Source organism: Mytilus trossulus, chromosome 8 (genome assembly GCF_036588685.1).
Source record: "Mytilus trossulus isolate FHL-02 chromosome 8, PNRI_Mtr1.1.1.hap1, whole genome shotgun sequence".
NCBI lineage: Eukaryota > Metazoa > Mollusca > Bivalvia > Mytilida > Mytilidae > Mytilus > Mytilus trossulus.
This window is the reverse complement of record NC_086380.1, coordinates 69,606,218-69,618,701: the sequence shown is the minus strand read 5'-3', so window position 1 is coordinate 69,618,701 and position 12,484 is coordinate 69,606,218. Positions and strand designations below refer to the sequence as shown.

At 31.1% G+C, this 12,484-nt stretch overlaps 2 protein-coding genes across 2 annotated transcripts in view; one reads left to right on the top strand and one right to left on the bottom strand.

Annotated features, from left to right (window-relative positions):
* LOC134681342 (clustered mitochondria protein homolog) overlaps nt 1-1,013 on the bottom strand; it is a 36,810-nt gene extending 35,797 nt beyond the window's left edge. The window contains exon 1 of the mRNA XM_063540921.1: nt 827-1,013. Within this exon, the coding sequence (XP_063396991.1) occupies nt 827-932 (106 nt within the window). The 5' untranslated portion in view covers nt 933-1,013. The remainder of the gene's footprint in view (nt 1-826) is intronic.
* A 3,252-nt stretch (nt 1,014-4,265) lies between these two features.
* On the top strand, nt 4,266-12,245 carry LOC134681341 (AH receptor-interacting protein-like). Its single transcript, XM_063540920.1, has 6 exons — nt 4,266-4,502; nt 6,910-7,089; nt 7,665-7,845; nt 8,465-8,651; nt 9,436-9,578; nt 9,991-12,245. The coding sequence occupies exons 1-6, from the start codon at nt 4,404-4,406 to the stop codon at nt 10,191-10,193; spliced, it is 993 nt and encodes a 330-aa protein (XP_063396990.1). The 5' UTR covers nt 4,266-4,403; the 3' UTR covers nt 10,194-12,245.
* Nucleotides 12,246-12,484: the final 239 nt, after the last annotated feature.

Here is a 12,484-nt window from a genome sequence, read left to right as displayed (position 1 = left end):
ACCAAAATGTTGACACTCACTGACAGTTGCACAACAGTGCAACATTGAAAAATATGAAATAAACAAATAAGTTGCACATTGTGTAATTTCTTATCCGGGATAATTGTATTGCATTATTTCAAGTATTTAATGGTAAAAACACACACAAGTCTATTTATTTGTATTTGTAAAATAAACAACCCAATGGAGACCCCAACTCTTTTGAAAGCACATGGTAAATTTCATCATTAAAAAATATTTTTTCATCAATGAAAAATTTTTCAATTATTACACCACTGTATCTGATAAATGTTTTATGAATAAAATAAACAAATTGACAACAATGTTGTTTCCCCAGCTTTCAATTTTGGCTACAGACTTATTGACCTAGGTTATCAGCTGTTTACGGAAATGGGGTCACCAGTGGGGAGTAAATAGTTTTCGACCCTTACGACCTTGAACATAACCACACAAAACAATGAATGTCTAATGCAATAAATTGTGTTTTGCATGTGTAAACAATTATAAGCAATTTAAAATTTCAATATTGCAGACCTAATGACGGAATCTTTCGACTAACTTTAGAAATTACATAAAAAGTTTCATAATGCTCATAAAAAGGGGGAGGAAACTTCTGACATTCGGTTCCAATGTTTGAGTTGTTAATGACGAAGTAGTACCAATAAAAATATAGCATAAAGAACAGATTTTAGCAATAGTAAGAAATAGAACTTACTGCGAGTGTTTTTAAATGCAAATCGACAATAAATGGGAACGTTTTACACATGCGTCGTCTGCCCTTGATGTCACTTCTCAATTTCAACTGTTAATATTGCGATTTCCTTACCGTGTCCGTTAATAACTCTTTCTTTTTTTAATTCCGTTACTTTCTTTCTTTCTTGAGCACTATCAACATTATTTTCTCCATCCGTAACACCCGATATTCCAGCCATCAAACTACGATTTTACAACTCAACACGTGTGTTCAGTAGCAACTGTGTTCTATATTTGGAACTTGTAATCTCTAAATTAAAAGGTGACTTTGAAATCAACAAAATTGTATTACATCATACAAATGCATATGCATAAAGATGATAGAGACTATTTTTTTGCAAATTGCTGTTGATCTGTGGATATGATGAAAACCGTTTACAAGGATAATTCAGAATAAATATCCTGTTTATAGAGTATACAGCTTTATTGGGGTTCGATATGGGGTTTTATCAGGTATAAATAAAGTAAAAAATACCGAACTCCACGGGTAAAAAATATGAAAAATTCTAAATTAGAACAAAATATGGTCACAACACGTTATAATTGAATGTGCCCGAAATACTTTTTCTGGATTTACCTTTTTCATAAACATTCAAAGCCGAATACTTGAAAGCGGCAAGGATTTTTATAGTCTGTATAGATTAACAACCAAAACAGTTGACGAGCTATATTTTCAGTTTTGTAAAAAATGTTATGCACAATTAGTATAATGCAAATTCAAGTGCACATATTTGTAATTATTTACACAGTTCTAAAATGATTCCATTGATCAGGTGCACAGTATTACAATTATTTGCAAAATTCTGCAATGATTTAATTTTACAACTTCGTTGGTTGTTTTTGGGAGGTTTTTTTTTGCCAACAAATATATTAACCGTGACGCCTGTTTCTTATGCACGTCCAAATCTAGGAACACGTTATTCGGTGGTTGATATGTTAGTCGACTTATGTGTGTTTTTACATTTGTTAATTGCTGTTGTATTACGCGGCCTTTTTTGTGTTCTCATTTGTATTATTCAATTTTTGAATTCAAATCCCGCATGTGGCAGGTGCGCTCGACTCCCATCTCAATTTACTAGAATTGTTAGTCTGATTAAAACCAGTCCCTACTATCCTCTTTCGTACGATTGGAAGTTCGATGTTTTTCTCAAAAAGCACAATATTTAGTGCTCGGAAAGTAGCGCTAAACACTAATTAACCAATTAATCAATGAATTGTATAACATGTTGTCTTTAATACCAAGACCTTTTATAAAAAAAAAAAAATACGCTTTCTCTTAATATTTTGAGTCCAAATTGTACGGAAGCCGGTTATTGTCAGGGTGCAGTTTTATTTTTTAGTTATTATAATGACTGGCTTAGCTATAACATGTTAAAACGAATTATCTATGTATCTTGTTATAACAACTTAGCTAACTCGTTTTAACAACTAGCAACTTAGCTTACTCGTTTTAACAACTTAGCTAACTCGTTTTAACAACTTAGCTAACTCGTTTTAACAACTTAGCTAACTCGTTTTAACAACTTAGCTAACTCGTTTTAACAACTTAGCTAACTCGTTTTAACAACTTAGCTAACTCGTTTTAACAACTTAGCTAAGTTGGGTAAACGAGACAGCTAAGTTTTTTTTTTTTAAATAAGTCGTATTTTCTGATCACATTGAAGGGATCGAGCACGTGTACTAAGTTTCAAGTTGATTAGGCTTCTTCAAAATATTTCAACTTAGCTAAGTCATTATACTATGACAAGTTAGCTAAGTCGTTATAACGACTAATTAATAAAACTCCACGCTGACACTTACCCGTTAAACGGTCTTCCGCAAAACTGCTTTCCTGGTTCATCAGCTAAAATTTGTAAGCCGCAAAGGTATATATTTTTGTTTAAAGTACTAACACATCAGTGGTGGATCCAAATGGGAAGGGGTTAGAACCCCTGGTTTTTTTTCTTTTGATCAATGCATTTGAACGTGCCCTAATGGTTGGACACCCCCCACAATATTGTGCAAATAAAAACCCTGTCGAACGTGAAATTCAGGTAGATACTCCAATTTGGAATTAGAATTAGAAAGATCACATTGAAGGGATCGAGCACGTGTACTAAGTTTCAAGTTGATTAGGCTTCTTCAAAATATTTCAGATAGTGACTTTTAAAATTGATGTCAGAAAAATTGAAATTTGTAAAATCGCAGGTGCGAAGTGTGCTGAGCAAGGAAGACATATATGTATACATTGCCTGAATAAGTTGAAGAAGATTAATAAATTAATTAATGTTTTGAATGACCATGCACCACTGAAATCTCGAAGCCAGAGAAAAACATTTTCCATGCATTGATGGGAAATCGAGGAACACAAATAAGAATATAAAAGCCGGGGAATGCTTCAAAAAGACACTAACCCGAACGAAGAGCAGAAACAGTTAAGGACCACCAATATGGGTCTGTAATACACTGACATGATTCAGCGTCCGGATTCGTGCTTTAGTTGGCCCCTAAACAATACTGTGTACTAGACCATAAGAATGCTACATATAGAAAACATATGGTGTATTATCAGTTTAAAACTAAAAAAAAAAAATTGAGATATATCAGTGACAGGCAGCAAAGAAATTTTTGAATTGAACAAAAAAAAAACACTAGTTTAATGATACTGACAGTTGTATGACATCTTTTATTCGACATGAAATCCATATACATATATATGTGTGCTTTCAGAACTACACTGGTCAGATTACTTGAAGACCGTAGCATCCAGCTTTAGATAAAAAAAAATCATTTATCAGTGTAGCTAGCTGTACTTATATTGACCTTTCAAATGCATTTGATTGTTTACCTCCTAATATTTTACTGAACAAATCATTAACTTATGGTGTATCTGTACATTAAGTGTTCCTCTCGCATTCTTTAACTTTTTAACAGAAAATAACATATCAGCTAGAGTCACTAATGTTCTGTGCAATTAAGCTGAAAGGTATACCCTTAAGGTTCAGTTTTAAGCCCTCTGTTATTTTTTTTTTCATAAATGATATTTTTACTGACTTTGTGAAATTTCACACTGCAAGTTTTGTTTATCCAAAAATCGATTTTAAATATATCCATATTGGTCAATCAATTATTCCCAAATTAAGTTAAGAGGGGGTCAGTGAAAAAACTATGTGAATTAAGTTGTTTTTGTTTTATCCTACATTGAACTTTTGATGTCGTTCCTGTATTTTTTTCAGTTTCGATTTTCCGTTCTTAAATCTATGGTCTCACTCTGGACGCACTTATTCAGTAAATTGTTATTCAAGTCAAGTAAACTTGATGCAGATCGATCAGTTAGTTAAACGCTCATGCCTCATTTTTTAGTTTGATTTGTAAAGTGACTATAAAATTCCATTTTATTTCTTTTTCTGAGCTTATCTTATTTAAATTCAGTTTTTTCCAGTGCTGTGAAATCTCAAGCGGCATTTTACTTTAATATTAATAATTTGCCACATCCCGCGCATTTGCTTCATGAAAACATGACCGCTATTTAAGTTAAAATATGAATATACTTGCATGATCACAATTTATACATTTTTACCAGAGTCCCCAAAGGAACCCCGGAGAGGAAATTTAACAGGGGGAGTAACTGTAACCGAACTTCCGTCGACAGTGTAAACAAAATCTAAATCATGACAGATTTGATCGCAAAGTTATACGAACAAGGCATTGCCAAAAAACTATTAGGTTGTGGCAAAGGTGACTTGCCTGAATATGCAGACGGAACAAAGGTTACTATTAGTCAAATGTAACCGGTTAAATAATTGATCCCAAACCTAGATATTGGGGGACATTTCCCAAATCAAATGAGAATACAATCATCAAGGTTAGGGACTGGTTATTTATAATTCATTTGGGGAATCTGGCAGGAAAGTTCCCACCTGAAAAATATATCCTATTCAGAACTAACCCCCTGTTAGCACTCTCGCTGGTATAACTCTTGCCAGATTATTTATACCATAGCTGATGGTAAGCAATTGACGTATTTAGTAATTTACACTTGTATGCAAATTTGTCCGCCATTACGAAAAATTACACAGGTTCCCGTAAACTTTGACATAACAATTCAAAACATTTGACGTCACTATATAAAGGTGATTGTTGTTTGACGTCATAGGGTTATTTGGAGACAAAATTGGAATCCGGGTCTGTTCGCGCCCATTCACGTTCGCACCCACTCATGTTCGCCCCCTTTCACTTTCGCACCCTACATGTTCACACCCAAAGTTCGATCGCACCTTACATGTTCGCGCCCAAGTTTACATTGGTTTTGTGTTTTTGAATAACTATAGTTTTGTAATCAAGTTTTGGCAAGTGTATTCTTATATTTGTTGTCATTGTCTCAAAATAAAGTGAGACAACATTTTTTTTGTGTTGAATAAATCTTAAGCATGTTTTGGATAGTGTATTGTTAAAAAAAAACTTTCTAAATAAAGTGGGATTCTGTCAACGTTTTATTTTGTGTTGAATAACTCTTAATCATGTTTTGGTTAGTGTATTGCTATAACTTTGTTTCATTGACTTGTTTCAAAATGGAGTGAGATTCTGACTTGCACTACGTTTTTTTTGTGTGTGTTGAATAAATTTGATCATGTTTGATCATTTTTTGGTTATAATAGTGTATTGCAATATTTTATTGTTTCATTGTTTCAAATTAAAGGGACCAAGCTGTTAAAAACAATTATCTTTTGTGTTTTTCATTTAAAATCTTCAATCATTTACTCATACCAAGCTATAAATACATTCAGTATTTACACCAAAGCAATTAAAAACAACAATCATGATTTTCCAATTATTCAACTGGAATTTGAACTAAAATTGGGCGCGAACAAATCTGTAGTACACTTATTGGAAATCTAATTTTAATATTCAGTACTATTGTGTTACTTACACAGCTACTGTTGTATAGGTACTATTTCTGTACTAAAAATATATAGTACTGGAAATTTTCTTTTAATATATACAATGATATATGCAGTACTATTTTATTACTTTAAAATTATTGTAATACATTTGTATTTAGGTACCTGTAATGTACAGTACTTAATTTGTACTTGAAATTTAGGTACTACAGATTTTTGGTTACTACCGTTACATTTACAGCATTTTGAAAGTTTTTCTATTTCAAATCTCTTAAAATTATGATTTTCAAACATGGAATATTGTATTATTTCTGTACCAAAATATTTAGTACAAATCAAGTATGTGTGGGCGGGTCCATCAAACAAGGAATCAAAGTGGTGTGCCCTCATGATGATATGGAAAACAATTTAGGCAGACTTTCTAGTTTCTACCCACTTGGGTTTTTATTAATAAAAGTCAGCTTTAAATAAAATAAAGTTGAATTGGAAACAAATTAAATCAGCAAGACCATGGACCATGGTATTAACAAAATAAAAAACAGGTCAGGTCCCCTACAAGGGTGAATAGCAGCCTCTCCACTTTCATAACTCACAAACTGTAGGCCTACATGTAGGTAATGATGGGTTTCAGTTTGTCAGGTATTTCATAATGAAGAAAGAAAAAGTCTTTCATAATTTGAATTAAAGACAAACCATTCTCTTAATTCCTTTACCAGAAGTATTAATGAAAAATGTACCTACATGTATCAGTAAGCATTTGTATATATGGCTGAATATTGAAAATAGATATACAATTTTTTGATTGAGTAAAATCCTTCCAATTGATATTTTATTGTGTGTCTTTCTATGTTGTGATATTATACTATTGTTTCAGATAAGGGAGAAGGTTTGGTACCATTTAAACTTTAACCATGCTGCAATTATTTGCACCTGTCCTATGTCAGTGGTTTTCATCTGTTTATGTGGTTCATTGGTGTTTCTCATTTCTCGTTTTTATATAGATTAGATCATTGGTTTTCCTGTTTGAATGGTTTTACACTTGTAATTTTTGAAGCCCTTTATAGCTTGCTGTTCGGTGTGAGCCAAGGCTCCATGTTGAAGGCAGTACCTTGACCTATAATGGTTTACTTTTATAAATTGTTACTTGGATGGAGAGTTGTCTCATTGGCACTCATTCCACATCTTCCTATACCTTTATACAAAACAAACCTTAATGTGTCAGCAATAATATGGAATAAATTATATAAATTTATTAATATTTATATTTTTCCCTCAGATTATCTTTCACTACAGAACCACAAAATGTGATGACGAGAAGACAGTTATTGACGACAGTAGAAAACATGAGAAGCCCATGGAACTGATTATTGGTAAAAAGTTTAAACTGGAAGTTTGGGAAGACTGTCTAAAAACAATGAGAGATAAAGAAAGGGCTTTGTTCATTGCAGATACCAGAGTGAGTTTCTGCAACCTACTTAACTGTGTAAACTGCACAGTTGTAGTACTAGTGATCGTTTATGTATATATCTAATGACTATACACCAGTTTTAAGCGAGTTTGCAGTAATTTAAATTATAAAAAAATGACTATACACCAGTTTTAAGCGTGTTTGCAGTAATTTAAATTAAATTATTTGTCATGATTATTTTAGATATACATGTTAAAGTCACAGACCAAAAAGAGTTTGTATTCAAACATTTTAAAGGTCCCCATCTAAAAATTGATATCAGTCCTAGAAAATTTCTGTAATAAACATTTTCCCATATCAAATTATATTTAATTTTTATTCAACCAGAATTGACCAATTTAAGGAAAACAGATTTTAAATATAAATGGTCTTCTATAGATATTTGGGTAGTTTTTACAAAATTTATTATTTGTGTATACAGGTGTAAGAATATATAAATATAAAACTTTGTCCTATTTGTATTTAATTTTCATTTGGAACTGAATATTCTGTGTTAAACAGAAAAGCTGAAATTTCAAGTTGAAAGCAGCCAATTTTAATATTTTGTTACTTGTATGTTGTAGCATGTAATGGGATATCCTCATGTATCCAAGAGTTTAAGAGGAATCTTCGGGAAGGATAAAAATCATGAACATCATGAGGGTGGCCATTGTTGTGGCATGATGGCAATGGCTGAACAAGGCTTAGGTTATCCTGATCTTGATGATCTTGTTAAAAATCCTCAACCACTTGAATTTACATTAGGTATGTCAGGGATTTTCTGCTATTTGTTCACTATGTACACCATGTAACTAATATCACTAACTTTACCTATGGTTTACAAACACCTTTGAACAAGTAACAATGCCTTGTGCACAACTGAATTTTACACCAAAATGATTTGTATGAAACACATGTCTTATCAGTCAAAGCAAAGTAGTAGCCACAACCTTCATGGGGCCGTGACCAGGATCTAAACCTCGGTTTTACTTTGTAAACTTAACATGAGCAGCATGGCTGTAATTCAGGCATGTTTTGTAGGAAAAAAGAATCTGTAATTCATTAAGTTTATTGCATTTATTTTATGGAATTACTTTTAAAACAATAAGAAATTAGTTCATGTATCAATATTTACTATATATCGAATTTAATCTTATGAATCAAAGAAGATGTAAGGTAAATGTCAATGAAACAGTAACAATTTTTTAGTGATTAAAGTCATGATTTCAATTCTCAGTATACCAGAATGTTCTACAAAATTTATAAGTTAGGACGACACTGGAATGAAGTAATCCTTAGATCTAGTAAAATTAGGAACAGAACAAGCTTCATAAACAATAAATGAGAAATTACTTATTAAATTTAATCACATTTTAATTTCTAGAAATTTTAAATGTGCAAACACCCAATGGTTATGAGAAAGACACATGGGCTATGTCAGAGGAGGAAAGAACAGACAGGATACCAGTTTTAAAAGAGGAAGGAAATGCTTTGTATGCAGAAAAAAAATATGGCGAGGCTGCTGAAAAATACGGGGAAGCTTTAGGATTGTTAGAACAGAAAGTTTTAAAGTAATTTAATTATTATTAGTTGTATAAAACTTTCAGAAGAATAGATTGAGGTTTGAATTTGAATTAAAAAAAATATACGAGAGTTGTAGGCTTATTTAAATTAAAAAAGTTATACAAGAGTTGTAGGCTAAGTAGTAAAATAAAAAGTATGTAGAGTGATTCGGTATGATACAATAAAAAAGCTTTTTATAGAAAATAGAAAATATTTTGAACAATTTTTTCAATATTAAAAAAAACCAATTGATTGTTATACCCATAAAATATATTTAAAGTACAATAGAATATATTATATGTATCAGTTTATTTTCTATTTATGAGTTTGACTGTTTTTTGTGTCTTTCGTCCCTTTTTTATATCCTAAAACCATAAACATAAATAGAAATAAACTTGTGACTAAAAACATAGAAAAAAATGGATGCCAAAAAATATCATGATTTATAGAATAACTATTCAAAGAATTCAAATAGAGAAAAATATTCAATGAGTGACCCAACTACACATTAATACACTGTAGAGCATAAGTTAATTATCAGTGTTGTTTGGTCACAGGTTATTCTTTTTATTACATTGGCTAATGGCTTTTTTTATGCAATTTAAATAGGAAATGTGTTTTCCTGTTATTCATAATTTGTTTTGAGTCAAACATTATCATCGTTTTGACAACATTTTCTTATTGTTGTATGACATCAGTGTGAAATTATCGTTTTTTTACTACCCTGGAAAATCAATATTATTAATTGGAACCAATGTAATAGTGCATTATGTTGCTTTATTTTACTTTTAGAGAAAAACCAGGTGATACAGAATGGGAAAAACTTGAGGACATGAAGAAACCATTTTTACTTAATTTTTCTCAGTGTAAAATAAATCTACAGGAATACTACCCTGCTGTAGAACATCTTTCTACAGTACTGAAAAGGGATCCAGGTAAGTCTGAAACCCTAATAACTGAAGGAATAATACCCTGCAGGTAAGTCAAAACCCTAATAACTATAGAAGTACTACCCTGCTATAGAACATTTCTCTCCAGTACTCAATAGGGATCCAGGTGGTTATAGTTTATGTGTGGCTTGAATCTTTATATAAAACAATGTAAACTTGAAATATGAATCAAGGTTTTGTTTAAGTCTTTTTTCAGTCCGAAGTTGTGTTGCTCTAAACCTCTTGTCATTCAGTTTGACAGATTAACAGGGGATAAATTTCACAGCAATGCCTTACTGGTAAATGGATTTAAAGCAATAATAGTGGATACGAGAGAATCTCATAATGCTCTGTAATATCTATAGTACTGGTGCTTAAATTTTAAGCAAAACTATATAAATATTTGTATTTTTTTCAGATAATGTAAAAGCATTATTTAGAAGAGGAAGAGCACATGTTGGAGCTTGGAATCCAGTGGAAGCACGAGAAGATTTCAACAGAGTTATAGAACTTGATTCCACTTTATCTGGTGCAGTGAAAAAAGAAATTAAGATTTTAGATGACAAACAAAAATTAAAAGATGAAAATGATAAACAAAAATTAAAAGGTTTATTTAGTTGATGATATTAGAAATTTAGAGTTACTTCCCATGTATTGTATTCAACTGGTTATTTCCAGATATATCACAAGCTTAGGAAACCATCTTGGCCTTTTGATATGCTTTATTACAAATTGGATTGTGTGTTGAATGAAGATACACATGCAGTGTTCACATTAATGTTAAAAACCACAGAAAGCATTATGTAATTCCAGACAAATGATTTTACATCCACAATATTTATCATTAAGTTTTTATTCAAGATATTGTTGGATTGTAATACTCAACATTGACAAACATATATAATACTCTGATCAGGCTGTCGGTCTGTACATTTAGTGTGAAAGCTGAAGTTTGTATATTATTATTATTTTAAAAAAAACCCACAATGTTTGGTTTTATGTATCAAGCTGCATTATGATTTTGACAGAGATGAAAATAGAAATGAGACTTTAGTAGTAATTTTTACAATTTGATTTTTTTCTTGAAAACTCAAATTTATTTCATTAGATCTCTGTGATTTTGATGAGTTGTTTTAACTTGTTTTTAAGATTATTTACAACTTGATAGTTTGTAGAAGGCCTCATGATTTTTCGTCAGATTTTTCAACAATTTTCAACAATGTTGGGTTCTTTTTTCTGATTTTGATATTTTTTTTTCAATTTTTGTTTTGAAAGGCTTAACCTTTATTTGTGAAACTATTTGACATTTTTTTTTTCAAATTTCTTTCACCAATTCAATGAAATTTTATAACATAATAACCAGTAAATGCTACCTCCTTTGTTATTTATTTTTTTATATTGATAGATTTGTTGATCTGCAGTTATTGGTATATCATGCTCAAATGGCACACCTGTTTTTTTACACTTTGTACTTACATAGTTCGAAATACTTGAAATATATGTCATTTTGTACTCTCCTCTTCTGATTTTGAGCTTTCAACCCAATCCTTAGGTTGTTGCCACACCTTGAAGCTTTTTCTTTTTAGTGTAAAACAAAATATATTAAATAGCAATGATTAGATCATATGTATTTATTAGTTGTTGTTCATGTCTAGTAGTTTCATCTTAAATAGGTAGAGTCATAATTGTTTGCATGAAGACATTATAGTTCAGGTTATGAACTAAAAAGTTGTTTATTTCATTGAACAACAAGGTTGATTAAAAACATTGTTATTGAATTTACAAATGAAATCACTCACAGTGAAAAAGGGATTATCAGGCCAATTGAAGCTAATTTTAGGATTTTTTTATGCCCCACCTACAATAGTAGAGGGGATTATGTTTCTGGTCTATGCATTCCATTTGTCTGTCCGTCCGTTCGTCCGTTTGTTTGTTCGTTCGTCTGTCCCGCATCAGGTTAAAGTTTTTGGTCAAGGTAGTTTTTGATGAAGCTGCAGTCCAATCAACTTGAAACTTAGTAGACATGTTCCTTATGATATGATCTTTCTAATTTTAAAGCCAAATTAGACTTTTGACCTCAATTTCATGGTCTGCTGAACATAGAAAATGGAAGTGCCAGTTTCAGGTTAAAGTTTTTGGTCAAGGTAGTTTTTGATGAAGTTGCAGTCAAATCAACTTGAAACTTAGTACACATTTTCCCTATGGTATGAAGTTTCTAATTTTAATGCCAAATTAGATTTTTTACCTAATTTCACAGTCCATTGAACATGGAAAATGATAGTGAAAGTGGGGCATCCTTGTACTTTGGATACATTCTTGTTTTATCTCATTTCAACCCAAATGTTTTCCAAATGATTTTGTTTTCTAAAATTCAATTTCTAGAAGCTTACAATGTCTAGTATATACATTTGTACCAGTAAAATTTTTCAAGAAATCATAAGTTCAAGATTTATTTAAAATTCTTTGGTTTAATTTTGGTTGCATGTTTGCAGATCTTAAAAACATAGGATACCAAATCAGAAAAGCAAAATATCCAAGATGGCTGCCCTATAAATGCTCAGTTGAATTCTCAGTTTATTTAACTTAAGATTAATAGGCCATTAATAGGTGCTTATAGTTTTATTATTGAATATGTTTTAAGTTTTTGAAATAAAATTTAGTTAAAAATATCAACATTGACTGTTTTTATTTATATTCAAAGGTAAGAAGCCAACGTTTTCCGTATAGAGGTTGTCAATTTTGTTCCTGTTGATTTACAGAACATAGAGACAATGAATAGAATTTGGAAGATATAAGTTTATGATTCATCAAGATTGGGAACAGTTAGTTCTACACACACATTTACAAGATAAATCCACTATAAAATGAAATATTGAATAGAAACTGTTTTTGTTGAACATCTGCAAGACTAT

Excerpts from the sequence above, each read along its gene's own strand:
- LOC134681341 (XM_063540920.1), top strand. The coding sequence starts at position 4,404 with ATGACAGATTTGATCGCAAAGTTATACGAACAAGGCATTGCCAAAAAA. Across the intron at positions 4,503-6,909 it reads AATATGCAGACGGAACAAAG|ATTATCTTTCACTACAGAAC; the intron begins GTTACTATTAGT and ends TTTTTCCCTCAG. Across the intron at positions 7,846-8,464 it reads ACCACTTGAATTTACATTAG|AAATTTTAAATGTGCAAACA; the intron begins GTATGTCAGGGA and ends TTTAATTTCTAG.